This window comes from Antedon bifida, chromosome 10 (assembly GCF_963402885.1).
Source record: "Antedon bifida chromosome 10, ecAntBifi1.1, whole genome shotgun sequence".
Lineage (NCBI taxonomy): Eukaryota > Metazoa > Echinodermata > Crinoidea > Comatulida > Antedonidae > Antedon > Antedon bifida.
In genome coordinates, this window is record NC_136235.1 from 12,939,611 (window position 1) to 12,966,898 (window position 27,288).

The 27,288-nt window shown below is 31.8% G+C and overlaps 1 protein-coding gene across 1 annotated transcript; it reads left to right on the plus strand.

The window, feature by feature from the left end:
• The first annotated feature begins 997 nt into the window (after positions 1-997).
• Positions 998-24,341, plus strand: LOC144854652 (tyrosine-protein kinase Fyn-like). The gene is made up of 11 exons (XM_078712588.1): positions 998-1,131; positions 3,682-3,861; positions 7,642-7,735; positions 8,290-8,388; positions 15,298-15,551; positions 16,415-16,570; positions 18,104-18,249; positions 19,019-19,132; positions 19,698-19,983; positions 20,617-20,831; positions 21,293-24,341. Exons 2-10 carry the CDS (start codon positions 3,699-3,701, stop codon positions 20,820-20,822), a joined length of 1,518 nt encoding a protein of 505 aa, XP_078568714.1. The 5' UTR covers positions 998-1,131; positions 3,682-3,698; the 3' UTR covers positions 20,823-20,831; positions 21,293-24,341.
• The last annotated feature ends 2,947 nt before the right edge of the window (positions 24,342-27,288 follow it).

A 27,288-nucleotide genomic window follows, 5' to 3' on the forward strand; every position in this document is an offset into this window, starting at 1 on the left:
AATGATCATCTTGTTTATTTGTCGGTTAATATTTATGACGTAACGATGTATTACATACATTTATTAATAAATTGGCCTATAGCATTTCCATAAGTGGACGTACCAATAAAATGTCTTGAATCTTGTAAATAGCTGTTCAATCATATACGTACTTTGTGGCGTAACGGTTACGTCGATGTTCGTGGTGGTAGGCCTAAAGTTTCAGTCAGATATTAATTGTAATTAATTCCCAACGATGTACCACCTTGTCAAATTTATTTTCGGTTGTCTGGTTTAGAACCGAGTCTCGTAAACAAATCAGTGAGGGACGAGAAGGAATACTGTAATCATTTGAGTAACTAGATTGATGCAACGGTAAAATAGGGCTATGAATAAAATACATAAAAACATTAAAACTATATAAATTTAATATTAATATAAACTATATGTTTATTGAATGCTGCTGCTAAATATAGCAGCGGCATTCAAATCACCCGTACATTATGACAAGTTAATTATGATCCCCAAAGTATGTTGAGTAGTATGCCCTATAGCGGCCTCATTTTAAAAAAGAAAGTTAAAACAGATTAAATCACAATTATTAAGATGCTTGTCTTTCTCCTCTACTAGGTCTAATGATGACTTTTAAAAAAAATGAAATGCTTTTAAACTAAAAAATGTAAAACATTGGCATATATTTGGTTGATTAAAATTTCGTATGCTTTTAGAGGTTTTGAACCTAGCTAGAATTAACTTGAAAATGATTTTGCATGCTTAGAGCATGCATGTTTAGAAAATGAATCGAATAATGTAGTCATACTCTATTAACTTGATTTAATTATTTAATCAATTAATTAATAACTAATCAACGTAAATAAGTTTGGATCTTTAAACATTAAGTAAGGGGTAAAACATTGTTCGGGGATCGTTCAGTTTTTATAAACTTTATGCATAACGTCCCTCCTCTATTAATGGAATAATCCATGTGGGATCAAAGGTTGTTCGTCGGAATTTTGTAGGTAACTTCCTGGTTGGGCTTGGCGGAACTAACGAACAGAGTTTAGAGGGAATTTAGTCGCAAATTTACTGGTTTTCCACTCACTGACATTAGTCCTGCAGCTGGTGTATCTTGGATATCCAATGTAAATTAAGGTTTGTGTTGAAATTGTTATTTAGTGCTCGCTCTTATTAAAATCCTAGGCTAAAGCTAGGCCCACGATCAAATCAGTGAACGCTGAACAGTCTCGGTAGCAACGTAAACCTGCCATGTAGTTTTACTTCATGTTTTTGCGCTACTGTACTTCCTGGTGATGAAGGGAATGTTTTATGCATCAGTCGTCACATCGTTTCATTTGTAATTTTCCTCTATAAAATACCACTTGATCTCAAACCGATAATTAATAATATCCTTTTTAAATTTAATGCCTGACATGATTTATAATGAATAAAACTTAAACAAAAAATGAAAAAAAAGATGGATAGCCTCTCTATCTATCTAGGCTAGACTAGACTGTACACTAGGGTAGTAGCAGTAGTAGGCTAATTCTACTCATTTTGTTTGGTGTACCTGTACTGTAGGTAGACCATACCCATCCCATGCATATAGACTGATTCGTTTTTTGTTTAAGTCTATAAGCCATGGAGGAAAACATGTATATAAGCTAAATAAAATAAATCCATAATTATTGTACTTTCGCACCTCAATCAATCTCTCAGGATAAACCAATTTAAAAACATTAACCCGTTGCACGGCGCTGATATAGTGACCTACTGAATACACAACGATTTCAGCGAAGTTCAGTGCGAAAGTACAGTACTGTACTATACAGTTCAACATTTACATTTAATACCATAAAAAGAGTAATGTATATATGAAATGTTTTTTTTTTTATATCTATTATGTTGTGTTTATGTTTTTTATGTAAAAGGGTCCTGCAAAAACAGAAGTGTAAACTTCTCTATGCAGGATCCTTGCCGTCATTTATGCTATGAAATTATATTTATAAACGATGAGTAAATAGATGTGAATTGAGTTGAGTGGTAATTTATAATGAGACAATACAAAAAAAATTACCATTAATACTAATAGAGGATCTTGCAAGAAGAGATTTCTTGTCATGCAAGACCCATAAAACAAAAAGAAAAAAATACAGTTACCTTGCTATACGTAAAAGTCATGTTTTGTGGTAACAACAAAAGATAATGACAAAAATATTGAGATATTTGTATTTTTTACTATCAATCTATTCCTAAAATTAAAAAACAAATTATGCACTATTTTGATGCCGGGCCCAGTTTCACACAAAAGTGGGTAACGAGAAGGAGAAAGGAGTTGCGGATGTAGCAATCTATCCCATAGATGAGTCTGATAGTAGGAAAGAAAATTAGGAAATTAATTTATGCAATAATGCATACAGTAATCAATATTCTCAGATTATACTATACCACATGGACCTATCAATTTTTAGGTCCATGGTTATACCAAAAATAATCCTATGTTTAGAGACCTTTGGAGCACTATGATTTTGAGAACCATGCATTATGATACTGTATGTCAGTCAGCTTGCACCTTGATTTTGTAAAATCATCCTTTATTTCAAATAAAAAAACATCCCAGGTCACAGCTTGGAGGACCAAGCATATGCAGGGCAAAGCAAGACAACAAATACAAAACACTTAAAATAAGAAAGTGAAAATAGTAGAAAACACAAAAAAAAATAAAAAATATCAGATTGTTATAAAAAAATTACATTACATTACTGTTTCCGTCAACTACCGTTATGGTTTTTTTCAACGAACTGTGGCTAGAGAATTACTGAAAAATGTTTGTGCCGTTGGGACATTGTGTCGACCAATTTCTGCTGGCATGAAAATGTATCCTTTCTTAATATAACTAGAACTATAATAATATAATATTTCTATGCTCAATAGTAAACTTGCAATTATAATAAGCAGAAAATACAGACAATTTTACAGTGGTATTTAGATGCTGTTTATACTTTGTATCCAATAGCCTTGATTCTGCTGTGTCCACAGGAAATTATTTGGAACTTGAATCTTCTTGTGTGAGGATATTCAGGACATAAACTCCTGTAATAGTGACTACTTTACAGTTAACAAACAAGGAAGAATAAACTAATTATACAATGTATTATGAAAAAGGGAATTTTACAGACAATGGTGTACAGGATTTGTTTGTTTGTTTGTGGGTTTTTACTGATCATTTCTTTAAAAAGAAAATGTTAATTTATTTTAGATGCTATAGTACCCTAGGCTTTTTTTTGTTACAGTGTAGAATAGTAGTATATGAACTATAATTGAAAAGAATGACAAATAAATACCCATGTCATGATATACCTTAATTTTTCAATGTGTTTTTAATTTTACTATATAAAAACGTAAGATCACCGTGTGTGGATTTAATTAAAACAGTCATGTCTTTTTAACCCCTTTTTTTTTGCACATCATTACCAGAACTACCTGTATGATTGTTTTGCTGATTGCTGCGCTATACAGTATACTGGTTGGAGTGTCATTTCTGGCCAACTGACTAGTGGGAGGTGCCATTTATCATGAATGTTTATGTGCAAGAATACCATTTCCAACCTTCCTCCCTCCCCCCCCCCCCTTTTTTTAAAATCCTGGATCTTCCTCCCCCCCCCCCCCTAAATCCTATTAATTGATGTTTTTTTTCTCTTGTAGGCTCACAGACTACCATTATGGGGAACTGTAGAACAAAAGAAAAACCAAGTGAGCCCACCCATGGGCATTCATCTAATAATACAGGCAATGCTGATATTGTGAACACCTTCCCAGCCTTTCAAAGTTCTGTGGTTGAAGGTTTTGTACCAAGCCCGGCCAATCCATTTCCAAGGCCGCCAAGTAAGTTTTAGCCCCCTTTTTAGGTGATCATTTAGAATTCTAAATGATCACCTATTGTTATTGTATGAAATCTTTATTTTTAGGTGATCATTTAGAATTCTAAATGATCACCTATTGTTATTGTATGAAATCTTTATTTTTAGGTGATCATTTAGAATAAAATGATCACCTATTATTATTGTATGAAATCTTTATTCTTTATTTCTCTCTGTACAGATTTTGTGTAACAATTATCTCAAAAAGTTGAATGTTGAAGATGACAAAATTTTCACAATATCTTTCAATTACTGTAACTTAATCCTAATAAGCTTTTCAGCGTGATCACTCAACCGTGACGTTATTTATACGCCATTTTGTTAAATCATATTATCAATCATATCGCCATAACTCTTTATCACATATCAATAAAATTCACAATACGTCAACTTCAGGTAAAAGGTAAATATATTAACCAATAAAAGGCACGCGCACGTAGGGTCATACGCGTGAAATCGCGCGTTAAAAATTTAAAAAGCTCAAAATTAAGTTTTGATCAATTTAGAGCATGAATTAGGCTATTTGCGTGTTTCAAAAAATTACTGCGCAAAAATGCGTTTTTGCGCGCGCAATTCTTAAAAAGCGTAAAAATACGAATTTTTTGTAGAAATCGCATTCTACTCACCATCCTTAGTACATTCACCAAATTTGAGTCCGTTCCGACTTAAAATAACGCTATACGAGCATGTTAAAAATGACAAAATGCGCACATTAATTGCATAAAAGTGCTGAAAATGATGATAAATAAGGCATTTTTAAAATGAAAATAATTCTTCAGAATGCACGATGACCCCTAAGTTTTTTAACTTATTCGGGAAGCCATTGAGTTGTAGATATAAATGTATATACACATTAGACGTACAAAATGGTATTACGTCATCAAATGGCCACTTGAATTTAAAAATTAGGATTTTTTTCCGTTTTGTGTAGGTTATCACATTCAATAGAGCGCATCTCCGCTATTTGAGCTCGATTTTCTCACAAATTTCATTGTGTGCTTGCTTAATTATGTATCTTTCTCATAAGTTGTCAGTGTTTTCATTTTGATGACGTCATCACACGTAAAAACTTGAATAACGTAGGTCGTGTAATTTCACCTTTGCCGTAAATTTGAATATCTTACAGCTCTTCAGAATTGAAGGTTACCTTGATGATTATAATTTATTATGAAAGCTGATGAAATGTAGATATGAATTCATATAAAAACCAAGCCTATCGGATGTTGTGACGTTAACATATGGCCAGATGAAGTTAAAAAGTAGTTTTTTCATCTTTTTCGTCAAAGTTATACAAATTTCAAAGAGCGCGCACAGCGCTTCTACATGCCAGATTCTCTTCCAATTCTTATATTTATTTGCTCAATTCATTATCTTTCGAAATTGTCATCTTTGAGTTTATTTTGATAATTCCATCATACCAAAAATTAGAACATGATGTGTGTCCCGTAATTTCACCTATGCTACACACTTATATAGATATACAGTATATACTGTACATATTGTATATGGCATATAATAGGCACAACTCAGCACTATAAGCGTATGCATCATGTCATAGGATGGCGTACATCAACTTTTTACGATCGTATGTTAACGTACATGCATGTTTAAAAAGTGTTAATTTCATTAAAATGATAAAAATGATCACCTATAATTCGTCAAAGTGACGAATTAAATTCTAGTTTTTCTTTTTATTGTTTCTGTACACTATTTTGTGTAACAATTATCTCAAAAAGTTTAATGTCAATGATTACCAAAATTTCAGAATATCTTTCAAATAATATAACTTAATCCTAATAAGCTTTCCAGCGTGATCACTCATCCGTGACGTCATTTATACGCCATTTTGTGAAATCACATTATCAATCATATCTCCATAATTTATTATCACATATTAATGAAATTCACTACACGTAAACTTCAGGTCAAGGGTAAAAATATTAGCAAATAAAAAGTTGCGCGTTTCAAGGTCATGCACGTGAAATCGCGCGTTAAAAATTTAGAACGCTCAAAATTAAGTTTTTATCAATTTAGAGCATGAATTAGGCCATTTGCGCGTTTCAAAAAATTACTGCGCAAAAACACGTTTTTGCGCACGCGATTCTTAAAAAGCGTAACAAATAAAATTTGATGTAAAAATCACAATCTACTCACAATTCTTAGTACATTCACCGATTTTGAGTCCATTCCGACTTAAGATAACGCTATACGAGCACGTTAAAAATGACAAAATGCGCAAATTAATTGCATCAAAGTGCTGAAAATGGTGAAAAATAAGGCATTTTTAAAATGAAAATAACTCTTCAGAATGCAAGATGACCCCCATTTTTTTTAACTTATTCGGGAAGCCATTGAGTTGTAGATATGAATTCATGTACATATTTGACGTACAAAATGTTGTGACGTCATCAAATGGCCACTTCAATTTAAAATTAAGTTTTTTTTCTCTTTTGTCATATTTTATCACATTCAATAGAACGCATCTCTAATAATTTGTGCCTGATTTTTGCTCAAATTTTAGTATGTGATTGCTCAATTAATTGACTTTCTCATGACCTGCCACTATTTTTATTTTGATGACGTCATCACGCGTAAAAACTTGAATAACGTAGGTCGTGTAATTTCACCTTCACCGTAAATTTGAATATCTTACAGCTCTTCAGAATTAAAGGTTACCTTGATAATTATAATTTATTATAAAAGCTGATGAAATGTAGATATGAATTCATATAAAAATTAAGCATATCGGATGTTTTGACGTTAACATATGGCCAGTTGAAGTTAAAAAGTAGTTTTTTCATCTTTTTCGTCAAAGTTATACAAATTTCAAAGAGCGCGCACAGCGCTTCTACGTGCCAAATTCTCTTCCAATTCTTATATTTATTTGCTCAATTCATTATCTTTCGAAATTGTCATCTTCGAGTTTATTTTGATAATTCCATCATACCAAAAAATTAGAACATGATGTGTGTCCCGTAATTTCACCTATGCTACACTGTATATAGATACATTATATACTGTACATATTGTATATGGCATATAATAGGCACAACTCAGCACTAAAGCGTATAATAGGATGGCATACATCAACATTTTCTGATCGTATGTTAACGTACGTGCAAAAAATTATTTCGGTAAAATGATAAAAATGATCACCTATAATTCGTCAAAGTGACGAATTAAATTCTAGTTTCAGTTGTTGTTGTAGTGCTCATCTGTGCGAGTACAATTTTTCTGTGAAATTGTTATTCTTTTATTTATAACGATATGCCAGTTTTCAAAACAAATTCTTGTTAACTTTTGAATGGACAAATAAAGATAATATGCTATAATACTGATGAGATAGGAGTTCTTGATGCAAGGATATACAGTACAGTACTGATTGTACTGTTATCATCATATTTGTTTGGTAATACTTTTAGGCGATTTTAATACCTTCTTTTTTTGTAAAGGAACTAGAAACATTATTACTAATCATTAAAAATTGCGATTCAAAACTGAATTACCAGGAAACCACAGTCCGACTTCCAATTAACAGATCAACGTTTAGGCCTGCCTAAAATCTTTTCCTATTCTTAAAAATGCCTGAATTTCCCCAAAAATCAGTTGGCAAAAACTCTGATATTTGAGAATGAACTATAAACTGTTTTAAACAACCACCTGTTTAATGAGTATTTGAATTTATTAACATATTCACATACATATATTCATTAACATATTTTTATTATCTCCCTTTTTTTGACAGTTTTATCATATAAAGCACTGTATGACTATGATGCCAGGACAGAAGATGACCTTTCCTTTAGGAAAGGCGAGTTGATGGAAATATTAAATAATAGGTACATACAGTTTTTTATTTATTAAAATTGGAAAATTGTTTGGTACTTTATTACTGTATTGCTTAAATACACGTACAGTATATGCTTAAAGGAATTCTAATTCTTTTATTACTGTGAAACACTTTTTGTGAAACACCATGTGTGACTAGAATACCGCTAGACTGGGAGACCATATAACACAGTTTCATAGTTCCAATGTTCCGCATAGCATAGTCCCATAATTATAAAGTACGAATTAATAGTACTTCTCAACATCCATGAGATAACTACAGTAAACTCACTATCAAACTTTATGAGACAAAAAAATGTGATGTGCCCATGTATGGACATGATGATGTCATATCACTACCATATTTGGGCATATCACTATTATATTTAGGCACATCACACTTTTTTTTGGTCAAACTTGTTTGATAGTGTCTTTAGACTTAAATCCAAACTTTTCACATAAAGTACAAGGTACAGTATAAAACAGCATCTTCAAAATATTAATAATAAATTTAAAACAACAAAGCATTTTTCCATCATAATTCATTTAATTTTACTTTCTTTAGTGATGGCGACTGGTGGCTAGCAAGATCGACAGTAACAAACAGGGAAGGATACATCCCTAGCAACTATATTGCACCAGTAAAGAGCATAGATGCTGAAGAGTAAGTAGCGTATCTTTTAAATTCATAGTGTTATTAACAGATTCGTTGGCAGCTCCAAATCGATTTTGTAGTCTTTTTCGTACCTAGCTTACCTGGATAAACCGACTATAGCTCATGCTCTCCAGAGGGAGGACTTAGATACTAAAAAGTAAACAGTTTCTAGAACACACTTGTACCATAATGCAACCACGTGGGAACGGTCCAATGCATCACTGTCATCATTTTCTTTCGTAACATGGAAGTGTTACGACGTATGATGTGTTTTCAAGATAGATATATCGTCCTGCGTATTTATAAGATTGTGTAATTTATTCATATTATTGGGACTCGGAATAAGCTCATGTAATAAATAATGCCAGCGTTTTGATTTCGAGTTTACAAATATGGACATACAGTATCAGAAAAGATATAGAAAGTCTATGTCATTCCTAGTTTAACTGGATAATAGAAACATTGTTCAAAAGTATAGAACAATCAGGAGTTACATAATTGACAGTATATTGGCTAAAATCACTATTGTATTTCTTGTTAGATTTTTTTTTTGTTTTTACAGTATGCATACCAGTATAATATGATATTGTTTACATGCTGAGTAACTGTAACATTTATGATATTAAATTCAAAACAAATTTGAGATCTTTCTACAAACAATAGAAACATTGTTCTCAACTACAGAACAATCAGGAATTAAATTATTGACAGTCAGACAATATGTGGCTAAAATCACTATTGTTTTTAAACTACAGTACCTGTACAAGGATGTTTGTGTAATTTATTTTATTGCTGTGGAAAAACAAACTTCTCTTTTGTTTTTGTTTCATTTGTGACAGAAATATTAATGAATTTACATAATTGTATTCAACCTACCTTTTGATTGTCCTTTCTAAAACTAAATTAAATGGTTTGTAATTTAAACTTTTTGATTGCACTATGTCTTTAACAGTACTGTATATTGATCTACTGATACTTAATTATAATTTGTTTCTTTCTATTTTTTCAGAAATCCTTTTATAAACGTTTTCGTTTGTAAACATTCTCAGACAATTGTAGCTTTTCGTTTTACTACATTGTTTGTTGTGCAATTTAACATGTCTATAGTTGTATAAGGAAATGACAAAGTGACTAAATTCTATACTAAAAATGAAAATCATTGAATTCAGCTTATCATGTTTTAAAAAAAATAAATATAAAAAAAAATTGTTTTTTTGACGCAAGCAATTTTAACCTCAATGGTCTACACTACTGTTTACCACAGACTGTATTGTTATTTTTAGCTGCATGCAAACGTGACTATAGCTCACTATGTCGGTCGGTTGGTCGGTCGGTAAACACTAACTCAAACACGCGACTGGGCCAGCCATGTATATGGCCTTGTTTTTCTAACGTCCTGTTTACATTCACATTGCTCCACATGCAATGCGAAGGCCATGTGTGAAAATTTACGGAAAGTTGATATACATGATAACAGTAGAAACTGTACAAATTATAAACAACCTGTGAATGTGCATGTTTTTTTGTGCACAGAGTTCACAAATAGTAATATTTTGCACATTGGCTGCACATTTGTTGATTGACACACGCATAGCTTGACCAGGCAGATCATGTGATCTAGCGTAACAATGCATGTTTTTACCCAATGCGTAAATTACAATATGCTATAGATACTTGCATTGGTTTTTCCAACGATTCCACGTCTTGTAGAGATGTTCCCATTAATTAATCAAAATCCTACACACGACCTAAAGCTAATTTATATGCCTTTTTGATCTAAATTAGTACATAATGATATAACTCGCCAGAAATGTAAAAACCAGTCATCATAACATTCAAATCGCCGCGAAAGTACAAAACAGGTGGCGCAGTTGTATTTTAAAAGCAATAGTATAAAACAAAATATTTTCCACAAAAAGCAAAAAGATTTTTTTTTTTCATACACGAAAAAAAGTACTATTAAACGATTGTTAAAATAGTGCGTACTATTGCACGCCATGTGACCCACATTCGTCCAAGCGAATGACAGAAATTTATTTAGGTGTTATAATAGTTCTTATTGTACCATCACTGTACGATTTAAAATGTATGGTGTGCCCGCAAGAATGTCTTGTGATGAAATACCGGTAAAGGAACTAACCATTTCAACCATGTTTATAATATTAATGAATGACCATTGTTCACAAGTTCAGGAAGTATTCTTAATGTTATTTAAAAGCAATTTGTTTCTGGAAGTATGGTAGTTTAATGTCCCATAAAAGAGAGACAAATTGTTTGAATTAGTTTTTTAGAAAAGGACTGTAGATTATAGAATCTTTACAATCTTTATTCTTTCATTTATTTATCAATAGTTTTTAACATTTTGAAAATTAATGAATCAAAAACATAAATTAACTTTTTAAAGTGCCTTGTCTCATGAGGAGCATATGGAAAAAAACATGAAATACAACAAAAGGGTGCACACTGCAAATATGAAACAATGTGACCACTTGGTTTGGCTAGAATTTCTAGAAATTTTGAAAATCAAATTGAAAAATGCCTTTCCTGCATAACAAATCTTTAAAAAGATATGAACTATTAAACTAACCTAAACCAAACTTTTTGCAAAAGGACTTCACTTTTAGTATTATTAATTATCAACATAAATGATTATTAATTATTAGTTTTAATTAATAAACAATTATTAAGTAATTCCTGTCCTCTGTCTAGGCAATTTGTTTTCTTTTTTGGTTAAAAGAAGTGAAAGCTTGTTTTTCAACTGACCTTGTCAAAATGATCATTTAAGTATCGGTTTAAAACAAAAGAAATTATTTATTGGATTGTGAAAGCATTTTGATGTAAATAAAGTTTTGTTTTGTGTTTGATAATTGAACTATGGAATATACACTATTTATCTTGAGTGAAATGCAGGTACAAATAATTTCATTTGGTGAAAGATAAAAATAACAACATATTTTCAAAGTGTACTTTAAGTGTGGTTCCCACTAGAAAGCAACGCAGCGACGTATCGACGCAAAGTGTTGTATTGCGTAATCACAAGTGGGAAACGACGGCGCAATAGTGCTGCAAACATTGCAGGTTTGATTTCACGCAGGCGCGGGCAAACACAATTATTAGAAGAGCATAATTTGCTTACGTTGCGTAGATTGCGTTACGTTGCGTAGATTGCGTTACGTTCCGTAGATTGCGTTACGTTGCATCGCTAGTGGGAACCAAGCCTTAGAAGACAACACTTGAAAGCATTTGTTTCGGTTTCATTACTGTTCTTTTTCGTAAGATCATCTTCACTTTACAAAAACAAGTAGCATATTTCATTCTTAGTTAGCAATTGCTTTTAAAATGGAAGCTCATACTGATCTTATGTCATACAGACAGTAATGTTATTTATTCATCAATTTAAAACAAGTACATACATAGATTATCAGAAGAATAGGTGTGAGCCCAAACCGAATGTCACGCTCCATCAAGAATACAATGTCTGATTTTCCCGAAATGCTGGCATTTTGAATGTTTTTAATGGTAAAAAAAAATTTGGGTCTATTTGGACATCAAGAAAAGTAAAGTTAGGGAGAATTTTCCGGTTTAAAGAATTTACTGTATCATAATAATATTAACAATTAACACTAGAGTCGATCAAGTCATGGAGGTTATAATTTCAAAAACAAGTCAAGAGAGGAAGAAAAAAGTAACAAAAGCTACTGAAGGTTATTGCCATTTTTACCTGAAGTAGCCATTGTAAAGTTCACCTTTAATTACCTTTAATCCTTAATTCTCATTGATTGCGTCATATTAGACTAAAATTGATAACGTTTTAACTAAATATATTGCATAGGGGTTTTAAAAACCATTTATATTTCATGTACACTATGGAACATTGTACAATTACAAAGTAATTGAATGTCATTTATGCAACTAACTTTAAGGAGAAATCTGTTTAGCGATTACCAATTGGGTCTCTTTAATACTTAGTCTGCTGAGTTCAACATTTGAACAGATCGTTATCATTCAAAAACAACAAAAAAAAACTTCCTCATTTTCTACAGTACCTGGAAACCAATAAGGAATTCTATTTATTGGTGGAACACCTCATTACCAACAAAAATGTTGAAGTTCACATACATTTCATAACATATTTGATTAAAAAGATTTTATTTTTTATAGAAATGATGAAATTATGGAATTTTAATTATGATCATGTTTTTGGTAATACTGTACAAGAATCACAATGAAAAAAATGCAAAATTCTGCTGTAAATCTAGACATTTTCCAGTAGCTAGGTTCAAGCAATACCATATTTGGTGACTTGAAAATTAAAGACAAAAAAGTTGATGGATATACAGTGGATAATTTTGAATGTCTAGTGAATGTGAATGAAAGAGTGAGTGGCCTAGTGGTAGAACAAGTCTTCTTGGATAAGGACTACAAACGTAGGTCCAGTGTATCTGGCTCATGTGCACTTTAAAGAACGTAGTACATCTTTCGGGATGAGTAGGGGGTTACCCCGGTGTACTAGTACTGTACATCACAGCAGCCTCTGTCACAAACTCATATACTGTATATATACACTGGGCCCTCTGGGAGAACAGTCTTAGACTGAAGAGGCAACCCAGTATAAAAAATAAATAAATTAATTAAAAAAATAAAAATCTGAAGTTGAGTAAAAACATAAATTCAAGTCATGTTTTCTATAGACTTTCATCTGATAAACATTTAGTGAGTGAATTCATGTAGCACTCCTAACAATGGTGTATAAATAAAATGTATAAAAGATTTTTAGGGGAAACCCCATTTGCATATTTAGGCATTGAGTGACAATAAACAATGTATACAGTACTGTGTTGTGTACAAAAAACGTTTAGGGATGCAGAGGGTTTGGAAGGGTCCTGTATACAGTATGTTCAAATATATATATGTACCCATGGATCCAACTCAATTTGAATTTATGATACTGTGTAAGCTTTGAAATAAATAAAACGTTTAGTACACTAGTAATTTTTTAAATGATTACAGCCTGTGACCAAATATGTTGGTCATATCACTATTTCATATTTTGTATTGTAAAACAATATAATCAATCAACATATTATTTTTTTTAAACGCAAAATACAGTAATATATACTGGAATATATTCAGAAGTATATTAAATAGTCTTTACAGAGTAATTATTACAGACAATCATGATAAAGTGATTTAGAATCTAAATGTTTTCCCCTTGGTCTATCCATGGAGCATGGTCTATCGGTCAAACTGAAGTATACAGAAGTATTTGATAGACATGAGTTCGAGCCTGTATCCTTATTCAAGATGCTTTACTCTCATTGCCCCATCCTTCGGATGGGTTGTAAAGATGTGAATGTTAAAGAACTTGGTATACTATTCGCAATAAAGTACAGTAGGGGATTGTCTCTCGGTGATCGATGGGCGCTGCACTGCTGTCTGCTGTGGGTCAGTGGAGGGCCTAATCCAAATTTCATCAGTTTCCAGTTAAGCTTGAGGACAAATATAAATACCTTATACAGTATTTTGTATTGGAAAAACCATCAACATAACTAAATTACTCCAAATAATGAGAGGAACGTCAGTAAGTTTATACTACAAGTTGAAAAATCTATTGATTTCTTTTTTATTAATTTTTTACTACTCAAAATACTAGGTACAGTATACTGTAGTCTTTTCGAAGAAATTATAAAAATAGCAGTTTATCAATTGAGGTGGATTTTCTTGCCAATTTAGATCTGGAAATTTTGCAACCAGGAAGTGTTTTTCAAAATGCTAAATAAATACCTCTGATGCATTTGGATTTTAGCAGAGTAATACTAGTGTACGGAAACAGTTTGATCTTATCCAAAAAATTATGTTGTACAATACAGTTCTTTATTCTTTGATTTTGTTCTAATATAGTTTAAGCATATTTTAGGCCTACAGTTACAGTGCTTGCCTACAGTAGTTCTAAATTATATAGTGAATAAAGAATCTTACTCGAGGACTCAACTCGAACCCAGAACATCTGGATTGCAAGTCCAATGCTCTAACCATTGCGCCACAACCACCCCAAAAAATGCACATCGTGGCAGCTCATCTGAGTGTACAGTAATTTCTGATAGATTAATTGTTCTATTTATTATTTTCTATAAACAGAACTTCCTCTTTCAACTGTGTAATGTTGTAAAATTAGTTTTGGAAATTATCTTGATGTTTGCTAAAGCCTTTGCAATCGGTAGTCAACAAATACTACCACAACAGAATATTAAATAGACTTTTAAGAGATGTCTCCAATTGTATGGGTGTACATTATGTGAACAGTGCAAACTTGGGGTGAATGACCGTTTTGAGGAAGTTGAATCTAAACAAGTTATATTCTACAGTTGAACGCACACTTTTTATGTGAATGGTCTTTTATTTTCCTTGAAAATTATAACAATATTTTAAAAATTGGATTCACAGGCACGTAATTCAGAAAATATCAAATATACTAAACTATATCGGGACAAATATTATATTATTCACTATTCAATCATGGCCCTTTTATTTCTTGAAAATGAAAGTATTGATTGATTATTTTGGTTAATTTAAAGCTCTGTCTACACCATCGAACTAGTTTGACAAAAAAGTGTGATGTGTCCAAAAATGGTAGTAATATGCCCAAATATGGTAGTAATATGGCATCACCATGTATATATATTTAGACATTTTATATTAAATCAAATTTTTTTTAGAAATTAGCTGCCACTCTAGCCATGAATAACGAAGGTTTTTTTTTATCCAACTTTTAAAATATGTACTCGTACATTTTATTTTCAATTCAATTCAATTATAAAATGATATTTATTCAATTAGAATAATATCAAGTCAAGTATTACAACCAATGTTTTTTTAGTTGAGTTTACGGCAATTTATTATATTTTTGTTATTTTATAGTTGGTATTTTGGAAAAATTGGACGAAAAGATGCAGAAAAACGACTATTATTACCTGGTCTACCACGAGGAACATTTATTATCCGAGACAGCGAAGCAAATCCAGGGAACTTCTCATTGTCAGCGAGGGATTTTGACGACACAAAGGGGGACCACGTCAAACATTACAAGATTCGAAAAATGGACCAAGGAGGTTATTTCATTGCATCTAGGAGCCAGTTCAGCACACTCAACGATCTGGTTGCCCACTACCAACGTAAGTACTGTACCCCCATGCAACTGGACTTTTATAGTACAAACATATGGGATAGACCGGGATGGAACAAAGAATGACCCATTTGCGAGGATAGTATCATAGTGTCTTTATTTTTTGTGCATTAAAAACACAATTCTCTGATAAAAGATTAAAAATTACTTATTATACAATAATGATGGTATATTATTCAATTGGAGTAGCGCTTCAGTGTCCTGTCGCCCAGAATCTCTGCCTATATACAATTTCTGGTATAAATTTTCCCACCTCTCTTAAAGTTTTTACACCATTAGAGACATAATTTGCATTTGAGCACCCGATTCCGAGTGCTGTATCGCCACATTACTATCTATTCTCTTAGTATCATAGGAATATTTGGTAATACAGCATCTAATTTATATCACATGTGGTGCCTGTATCAGGTTACTACTAGATACATGTGAAACACATGTGATGTTGTATTACCAAATATTTCTATGGAAATAGATATAGTACTGTACAGAGAATCGGCTGATTACAACATCTTTCATGAGAATCCCATACAGACACATTACAGTAACATACGCCTATGCCTCTTTTTAGAGTATATTGTAACACAAACAGTAAATATCCAAGATTCTGTGTTGTAGCAAGTATCTACCCTTTGTGGTTGTACTTTTGGTCCTTTACTCAACCTAAAGCCAATTTCAAATATGTAGTCATATGCCATGTCAACCGTATAGCACTATACAAGTCATAGCAATTTCACTGTATAGATATGATCCTTTTATTTTTTAGCTAATCCATTAAATTTATATTATCCTTCAACAGTATGTTTAAAAGTTACTTAATCTCTAAAAAAAAGTCAATACTATGTTTTATTTTAGAGCAAGCTGATGGTCTGTGCTGCAGGCTAGGAAAACCAGTCCCAAAACAAAGTCCTACAACAGTAAGCCTAAGCAAGGATGCCTGGGAAATTCCAAGAGATTCATTACAACTGGAAAAAGTCCTTGGTGCTGGACAATTTGGTGAAGTCTGGAAAGGTAAGATATAGCGGTCAATCTTCTATGGACAGGTATCTGTGACCTCTCTGATCTGAATGTGTGATTTTTATGCAAATAGCAGATAATTGCAAAATGCATATTTGGTCATTTTCAAAGAGATTGATCTAAAAAACGCATGTTCCATGGAAAATCGCAATTCTAATATAACCTAAACACAGGGTAATGTAATGCTCTAGCATGAATGACTTGAGTATCTGTCCCATGGATTAGGAATAGACATAAAGGGTTTGACTATACTAATGACTATTTGCAGGCCTCTCAACTATCCCGATAATATTAAGTATAGTAATAATAATTTTGAGCCATCTCCCACTAAAATGCAATTTCACCTGATGTTTTGGATAGACCAAAACATTCTACTACTCTTGATATTCATTAGAGAGAAAACATACTAATATCAGTCCGTATAATGTGTATAATCCATTTATGCATTTGTTATTAAGTGAAATAGTGAGTTTCCAACGCAATTTTCGCCTTTTGTCACACGTATTATTATATACATGCCAATATCATTAGGTTTTTCATAGCACCATCTACAGTTTGATGTAGTATTATAGCACCCTCTATACTTTCATAAAGCTTCCCCATATTTCATTTTTCCAAGTTGGGAGGTCTGTATTTGTACTATGTGTGTTATTACTCACACAAATTATTGTACAATTGTATTGTTTTTGATTGATAGATATTATAATATAGATACTGTACTAAATAATAGATATTTTGAACCTGGGTCTTCTCTTAAAATGTCCTGAGAGTTTTTGTTGTCTACAAACTTGTATACATATTTTTGGATTTTATTTCCTGATGTATTTTTTAAAACAAGGAAAGAAGATGTCATGAGAAAATGTTGAAATATCTTTAATTACTTCCTTGTGTGATATCACAAAAACTATAAAGTATGCATTTATTGATTTAATAGTAAATATAAAATAGATCTAAGTGAATTCCCACATAAAAATTAATATGATTGTACTCTTTGGTTTTTCAGAAAAATATTCATAACCAAACATACATATTTTAACAATACACTTTATAAACTGTATGTTATTTATATTTGTTTTAATTATTACAATTAATTAGTACAACAAGTATGACATTTTTAGCTACAGTAAATGTGAGTCTTGAAGGAGCTTATTGTATGAAGCCTTGATGGAGCTTTCAAATTTCAATTATCTAAAGCTCCCTATAATCTTCTAGGGTGGCCAGTCCCTTTCCACGCCGCCTTATACTTCCTACTATTTTTCACTACAGCCGAGTGGACTGGGAATTGAATCTGTATGATAGTCAAGTGTCTTAACCTCGTAATGATGCTGTAATTATGCTAGTTACATTACATTGAGATTGTGTATTTGAAATTGAAAGTATTTGATCCAATAACCTTGTATAAAGAAAATACACAGAATCGTGGAAGTGTTTTCATTTCCAATCATAAGTCTGCCCTTGCATCTCACTACTTTTGAAAGAAATGCTGCTTATTTTCTACAATGTTTTATACCAATTTTTATTTTATAGGTCGTTGGAATGGAAAGACGCCAGTTGCTATCAAAACCCTCAAACCAGGAACTATGTCTCCTGCGGCATTTTTGGAAGAAGCAAACATAATGAAAAATTGTAAACACGAAAACTTAGTGCAGTTATATGCTATATGCTCAGATAAGGTAATTTATTTTATGTGCACTTGAAACCATTTTCAGGAAGTCGTTTGTTGCCAAATAGCGTCAGCATCGGAACAATTCTAGTAGCGGGTGATGTCAGTAAAGGTAATCACTGCAGGATGTGGATCATTATACACAGTGTTTCTTATTCAGCAAGTGGTTATAAGCTTTAAATATGGCAACCAAAACTTACAAGTCACATGTTTTCTTTTCGCTAGTCATTTTACACACATATTTGAAACATGAAATACACGCTACAACATATGTCAGTTCCTTTTACCATGCTTTCATTCTTGGTTATAAAAAAAAAACACTACGGGAGTTACCATATTTATTTGAATAAATTCTGTTATTGCTCAGAAGGATTTGTAGCAGGGTATTTTTTCAAGGGAGGGGTTTAATCGAGGGAGGCGTTTAATCGAGGGAGGAGTTTATTTGAGGGAGGAGTTTATTTGAGGGAGGAGTTATTCTAGGAAGCGTTGTATTCGAGGGAGGTGTTTATATTTTTTGGGTGTAAATTGGGAACATATATAGCAAAGTAAACATGCCCTCAATATGAAAAATTACTGTACAACACAATTAATATTAAGAAGTGATCAAATACAGTAAATGCTTTGTAAGTTTATTCAATACATTTTATCATGGTGAATGGTGTGGCCGTATATTCAAAGTGGGTCGTTTATTTGAGGAAAAAAATGGTGGTAATACTGTGTGTAACCTGAATCCAGAAAATATTTTAAAAAATCCCTTTTTTTATTCTTGTATTGCATAGGAACCAATCTACATTGTGACAGAGTTAATGGCCAATGGCAGTCTTCTAGAATATCTGAAAGATGGAGAAGGCCGTAACTTGAAGCTGGTTGATCTTGTGGATATGTCTGCACAGGTATGTTTCTTCAAGTGTCCCCTTAATAGAAGTGTCTACGGAATAGTCCCTTTAATATAAGGATCTCCTACCAACTGGCAAACTCAGTGAGTCTTTTAGGTATTAAGCTTCTTTAATACATAGCTATTGCATTCGAGCCATATGGGAGGCCAAAAGTGCCAAATATAATGTATAATGTTCCAATAGGGATGTTCCAAATAAGGAGAGGGTCTAATGTATTTTAAAGTAAATATGTTTTTGACTGAAAATGTGCTGTCTCCAAACATTGACCAATTTTATTATTTAACAAATACACCAAATCTTTCTCGTGGTAAACTATGGTTTTTAAATTGATTTTTACATAGATAGTAAGACAAGAACTTTGTTATCTCCAAAAATCTGAAAAGATATGCTGCCAGTCAAACATATCGATACATAAAAATTGTCAACTATGAAAATCTAAATACTGTAGTAAATAAATGTGGGATATTACTACTATAAAACAAACAAATAATAATAATAAAAAATGTCTAGTTTTTAATTATTATTTCATAAATTAATACAGTATTACATATTTAATTGACAGATCGCTCATGGTATGGCATACTTAGAGACGCGGAACTACGTCCACCGTGATCTTGCAGCACGTAACGTTCTGGTCGGTGAAAATCGTGTGTGTAAAGTTGCTGATTTTGGTTTGGCACGAATGATTGAAGATGATGAGTATACCGCTAGACAAGGTGCCAAGTTCCCGATCAAGTGGACCGCCCCTGAGGCTGCAATGTTTGGTCGTTTTACCATCAAATCCGACGTCTGGTCTTTTGGTATTCTTCTTACCGAGTTAATTACACATGGACGAATTCCCTATCCTGGTATGATACCTTTTATACATTATTTCGTTTATATTTATGATGTGTGCCGTAACCTTGGTAAAACGCTTGTGACATCCTATACAATGTCTACAAACAATGATCTTTAGAAAGTATAACAATATAGTTCACATTAAAACAGTTTCTGAGGCTTCCAGAAAATGTATTTATTTAAAGCAGTGTGATTTTGAACAATGAAAGTAAACAACACAAGTATTTAAAAAAAGTCCCTCTTAACTTAAATTCTCACAGTGCATATAAAAAGGCAGCTGTACACATTGACATTTGTTTGTTCTTTCAATTGAGGGCTATTGATATTATGCTTACTCATTGAAATAACCTAGACAGTAAAAGAATAAAACAAATCAATCAATCTATTTGGAAATTACACCAAGTACATACATACAAGAGGAGTGGTGGATCTTTCATGATTTACTAAACATATCAAAGTATGCTGATGTGCATGTATAAAGCTCTGTCTACACTATCAAACTAGTTTGACAAAAAAAGTGTGATGTTCCCAAATATGGTAGTAATATGCATATACAGGCACATCACATTTTCTTGTCGCATAAAGTTTGATAGTGTAGATAGAGCTTAATAATTAAATATTATATTAATTTGATTTTCTTTTAGGAATGATGAACATGGAAGTATTGGAGCAAGTAGACAGAGGCTACCGAATGCCAAAGTCTTCAAACTGTCCAGACTCCCTATTTGATTTAATGATGAAATGTTGGAATAAGGAACCACAGTCAAGGCCCACATTTGAATTCCTTCATCATTACTTGGACGATTACTTTGTAGCAACAGAACCAGATTACAAGGAAGCCGACTACTAGTCTGTTTTGGTAGGTTTAATTTAATGTAGCCATAGAGATAATATTAAACTACTAGAGATTAAACTACATGATGGCAACTCCTCAAAGCAGAGCCACATAAATCAGATCGATAACAATTACTACTAGTCTGTTTTGGTAGGTTTAATGTAGCCATAGAGATAGTATTAAACTACTAGAGAGTATACTACGCGATGGCAACTCCTTAAAGCAGAGCCATACAATACAATTAATTTCTTGGTAAAAGTCTTTTCACTTACAAAGATTTTATAAGACTGCCTTCTCACATTGATACCCTCAATACGCTGCGACAGAGTAGCTTCAAACTGGTGTATCTGATTGGCCAATGTTACCTAGCCTATTGCTCGTCTCCATGGTGGAGCATTTTATGAGCTATGATTGTGTGAGTCTCTAGTCATTTAATATCTTCTCTATGTTTATTATAACTAATCCATCATGTTTAATTATTTCAGGATAAACTTGGAAAAAAGCATTTTTTGTAAAGAAGATACAGGACACAGACTTCTCCACCACTGACAGTACTTCGTAGCTGTATACGATAGCAAAGCTATCATTTGTGGGGGTTACATTTTGCTATTAAATAGATGTACCACCTGTATTATTTCTTTCAAAGCACCAAAATTTAAATATCCACCTGGAATTTTTTATGAAGGTGCTATATTGTAACTTTGTACATTTTTAAAACAATCAATTTTTTAATGATGATCTAATTCTCTGTTATCAAAATGTTCATATGAATTTGCATATTGTTGAATATGCAAATATTCATTATATTTGCATATATCTGCATTTCATTGATGAGGATTTATTTTAGAGTTTTGAAGGACAGTATATATGCTTCAAATGTGTTGAATTTGCTGTTTGTATTGTGAAGTCTATGAAAAGTAAGAGTAATATGCGAAATATTGTGTAGAAAATAAACTGGACAATTGTAATGAACTTTGACCTGTGAAAATAATATTTATTGACATTTTTATGAATAAACATCATGGTTATGCAAATTCAATAATATTTTTATGATGTGCATTATAATAATGAACGCTTTATAGGACCAATCTTAAATTAATCTTTAATCTTTATTATTAATAGCAAACAAACTTGTAGTTTTACTTTGTACCATTTGGTTAAGCTGCAATTTTATAAAAACGCGGTTTTGTAGTTAATAAATATAAAGGAATATGTGTTAGTGAGAAAGTGTTATGGTCACACTTACTTTAATTATCTTTAACCAAACATTTTTACATGATAATTTGTTAGTTTAAACGCTTACAAATAGGCTTTTTGCTTAATTTTGAATAGTGTGATTTTCATTTCATGGAATGTATCTAAAAACATTGGTTGTTTTTTCGAAAAGGTGTCTATTTACCATGGAGTGTGACCTCTGTTGGCCATGGTATTAATAATTTTAACATTTTAACAAATTGATGTCTTTGTAAAGAACTGTGAAAAGTTTGTAGGAATGTTTTTCCATGTTTAATGTTGTTTACTATATATGTGGTATAGAACTGATGTGGTCTTTCTCTACTTAAAATGTATCTAAATCATGAAGCAAGTGTTATAATACTATTTCATAACAGGGATCTTTCGATTAGCGATGACCAAACTACGTCATGTTAAGTTGGTGCACATGCAGAGAAAGTAGGACATGCTTCCTGGCTCTCAACCTCGACACAATTTTCATAGTTCCACACTACGACCTATGACACATCGATTGACCTGACCTAGCTTGTTACTAGGTTGTTGATCGATGCAAAATCGAAAGCTTCCTAAAGTAAATAAAAAATCAGTGGTGTGTCCAGAAGAGCTGTTTATGAGAAGGTTTTTAGAACAGAAGAAATTGTATTAGAAAGCATTGATACTTTACTTCAGATAATAATAAGATATATTTAGTAACTACATGATCGATCACATGATGTGCTCTTCCTGGACAGACTACTAATTTATGAATGATTTAAGATACATTTATATCTTGTGTGACGTTTATATAAGTATTAAAGTTACTTTATTTTATCCTAATAATTATGCATATTTTTGTAAAGTTTCAATTACTGTTGTTTTTTACACCTGCTTCGGTCTGGCTCTAATTGAAATTTCTGTCTGGCGACTTTTCGTATTTATGCCGCGCAAGCAACTATGCATCAATCGAGTAAAAAGATAATTATGCACACGCTCAGTAAGACATGGGCATGTATAGAATGATCTTTTTACTCGATGGGCACATAGTCTTGTGGTGCATAGTGAAAACGAAACATTGAGGCGCAATTTTATTTGCAGCGTCGGAACTGGAGCAGGTGTAAAAGGCCCTTTAGTCTGTAGTTTTTTCTATTGTATTATTTTATTTTAGTTCAAATCATCAATCAAGAATTAAGCATCTTTTTAAAAAAAGTGATGCTACAGTTTTGATTTTATTGCTTATCGACAAGGTCTACACACCCTGCAAACTGTAGTCATGTGATGCCATTTCGACCAATCACGTTCTTGAATTTACATAGGCTATTTTATCTATCCCTTTTAACCAACAACCATGAATACATGGTTGTTAAATAATGTGTCTAATATTGTATTGGTGTTATTAAAAGTGTTTTTATAGTGAATTGAAAGATGAAATAGTATGCATGCATTTTCCTAATGATTTTTTTTTCTATTTCTTAATTTACGTTAAGAAACAACTTAAAATGGTCACTTCGTGTACAGTGGTTTATATATGACTATGCATCTAATTATGATGAAAAAAAATGTACAGGGAAAAAAAATGCTATTGTCGTTTTTTATATATTTAATTAAGTTAAGATTTTGTTTTTTAAAAAAATCATTGTTATTTTTCTTTTTATTGAATAATCATGAATTTGTATAAAAAAATTATGGTTAAGTATTTACTGTAAAGGGTGTAGGGTTTGTAAGTAAGAATAATCTGTATTACCACTCACAGTCTGTCACTCAGGTGTTGTGGCGATTCCATGTTTAATAAGTATGAATCCTGGACTATTATGTGTAGTGTATATAACATATTATATTATATTTAGTGCTTGTTTAGATGTAGTATACGAAAAAATTTCAAATTCAAAGTTATGGGAAACAAAGTATATCTCAATTCCACCTCATCAAATTTGTCTCACCAACTCTAAATCTCTGTCCACACTATCAAACTTTATTTGACAAAAAAATGTGATGTGCCCATATATGGACATGATGATGTCATATCACTACCATATTTGGGTATATCACTACCATATTTGGGCACATCATACTTTTTTTGTCAAACTAGTTTGATAGTGTAGACAGGGCTTTAAATATTTAGTGTGTGATGTTATAGAAATGATGTACACACTATTATATAGCAAAGCTTTATAGGTCGTACATTGTATGGAATCATTTTTCATCTGTATACATTATACTATGGGGAGAATTCATTTATATCAGTCTAGTTTTAACTAAATCAATTATTATACTGAATGCCTATAGCAGTAAGTAAATGTAGGAAAGTAAATGAAAGCTAAAAAATGTGGTTCAATCATGAAAGTGCTGCACCATAGTCATTGCAACAAATTGTCACTGTGGCTGACATTGCTTTACACATACTCAAACAACAATTGTTGGATAAAGGTGCACACACAAACATTGTGAATTTTCTGAAATGTTAAAATGATATGTGGCAAAAAGATGATTCAAATAGAGAAGTGCCACAATCAAAATAAGCTTAAAAGTCACTAGTGTCAATATTATTTATGCTACACCATGTGTACGGTAATAGACCAACAGTCTATTGTATAATACACATTTGTGTGTTGCATAGTACACATTTGTGTGTTGTATAGTACACATTTGTGTGTTGCATAGTACACATTTGTCTATTGTATAGTACACATTTGTGTGTTGTATAGTACACATTTGTGTGTTGTATAGTACACATTTGTGTGTTGCATAGTACACATTTGTGTGTTGTATAGTACACATTTATGTGTTGTATAGTACACATTTGTGTGTTGTATAGTACACATTTGTGTGTTGTATAGTACACATTTGTGTGTTGTATAGTACACATTTGTGTGTTGTATAGTACACATTTGTCTATTGTATAGTACACATTTGTCTATTGTATAGTACACATTTGTGTGTTGTATAGTACACATTTGTGTGTTGTATAGTACACATTTGTCTATTGTATAATACACATTTGTCTATTGTATAGTACACATTTGTCTATTGTATAGTACACATTTGTCTGTTGTATAGTACACATTTGTGTATTGTATAGTACACATTTGTCTATTGTATAGTACACATTTGTGTGTTGTATAGTACACATTTGTCTGTTGTATAGTACACATTTGTCTATTGTATAGTACACATTTGTGTGTTGTATAGTACACATTTGTCTATTGTATAGTACACATTTGTGTGTTGTATAGTACACATTTGTCTGTTGTATAGTACACATTTGTCTATTGTATAGTACACATTTGTCTGTTGTATAGTACACATTTGTGTATTGTATATCTGTATATTTTATAGTACGCATTTGCATATTGTATAGTACACATTTGTCTATTGTATAGTACACATTCCTATATTTTGCATTTTTTTATATAACATCTGAGTAGATTCTTGTCATTTGTGTTTTGCGTTATTTGTGTTACTGCTTCCGGTCGCAAAACAACAGGCGGTGCTATTGGATTTCATGTGGTTGGTTTTTTTTTTACAAAAAAAATGTTTTAAAAGTACTATCACACAATAGTTTAATAGTACATACTATTGAACGCTATGTGACCCACAATCGTCCAATCAAATGACAGGAATTTATTTAGGTGTTATATAATATAAATTTGTGTATTTGTATAGTACATATTGTGTGTTATATAGTAAACATTTGTGTACTTGTATACATTTGAGTATTTGTATAGTACTGTAGGCCTATACATTTGTTAGAAGACGTATGTACTGTATATAACATCCATTTATGCATATCAATAAGTGTATGCACATGTTATATGCATTGTTACTGTTTCTTAACAATTATAATTTCAGTATATAATTAATCATCGACATAATTATTGTATTATTAATTATTTAGTGTCGTTTATATTTTTTCACTGCACGTATTGGATAAATTGTTACCGATTTTGTATGTCATTCGTAGGAATTCAAATAAATATTGCCTAGCAGTAATTTTATTTTCTACGAAATTTCATTTCAGGCTAAATAACGTGATACATCAATAGTAGGGCATAACACTGTAATTGAATTTTTAAAAGTCTGTAATTTGGGTGATTTTTTTTTTCTAAATGACTTTGTCATACTAGCATATTTGACAGGGATTTTTTAAAACATAGCATAATTGACATGCGCAGAACATGTTTTTTGAATCTGTGCATGTTAATTATGATATAGTAACCAGTTATGTCAAAAAATAAAAGGGTCGAAAAAGACTTTTTCAGAAAATTGGCCATTTTCGAAAATTTCCCTGTGCTATAGTACAGGGATTTTTTCCAACAATGGTCAAATTTAGACCTTTTTATTTTTCAATATAACTGGTTACTATAGCATAATTAACATGCACAGAAGACGTTTTGGGACTCTGTGCATGTAAATTATGATATAGTAACCAGTTATGTCAAAAAATAAAAGGGTAAAAAAATGGCCATTTTCGAAAATTTCCCTGTGCTATAGTACACAGATTTTTTCCAAAAATGGTCAAATTTCGGCATTTTTATTTTTCCATATAACGGGTTACTATAGCATAATTAACATTCGCAGAAGACATCTTTAGACTCTGCGCATGTAAATTATGAAATAGTAACCAGTTATGTCAAAAAAGAAAAGGGTCGAAAAATGGCAAATTTCGAAAATGTCCATGTGCTACTATAGTACAGGGATTTTTTCCAAAAATGGTCAAATTTCGGCCTTTTTATTTTTCCATATAACTGGTTACTATAGCATAATTACATGCGCAGAAGACGTTTTTTGACTCTGCGCATGTAAATAATGCTTTTTCAAAAAATAGTCAAATTTCGACCTTTCTATTTTTCGATATAACTGGTTACTATAGCATAATTAACATGCGCAGAAGACGTTTTGGGACTCTGCGCATGTAAATTATGATATAGTAAGCAGTTATGTAAAAAAATAAAAGGGTCGAAAATTGGCCATTTTCGAAAATTTACCTGTGCTATAGTACAGGGATTTTTTCAAAAAATGGTCAAACTTCGGCCTTTCTTTTTTTCCATATAACTGGTTACTATAGCATAATTAACATGCGCAGAAGACATTTTTAGACTCTGCGCATGTAAATTATGATATAGTAACCAGTTATGTCAAAAAATAAAAGGGTCGAAAATTGGCCATTTTCGAAAATTTCCCTGTGTTATAGTACAGGGATTTTTTCAAAAAATGGTAAATTTCGACCTTTCTATTTTTCGATATAACTGGTTACTATAGCATAATAAACATG

Coding starts and splice junctions, on each gene's coding strand:
- LOC144854652 (XM_078712588.1), top strand. CDS start 3,699: ATGGGGAACTGTAGAACAAAAGAAAAACCAAGTGAGCCCACCCATGGG. Junction 8,389..15,297: donor AAGAGCATAGATGCTGAAGA/GTAAGTAGCGTA, acceptor GTTATTTTATAG/TTGGTATTTTGGAAAAATTG. Junction 18,250..19,018: donor ATGCTATATGCTCAGATAAG/GTAATTTATTTT, acceptor TGTATTGCATAG/GAACCAATCTACATTGTGAC.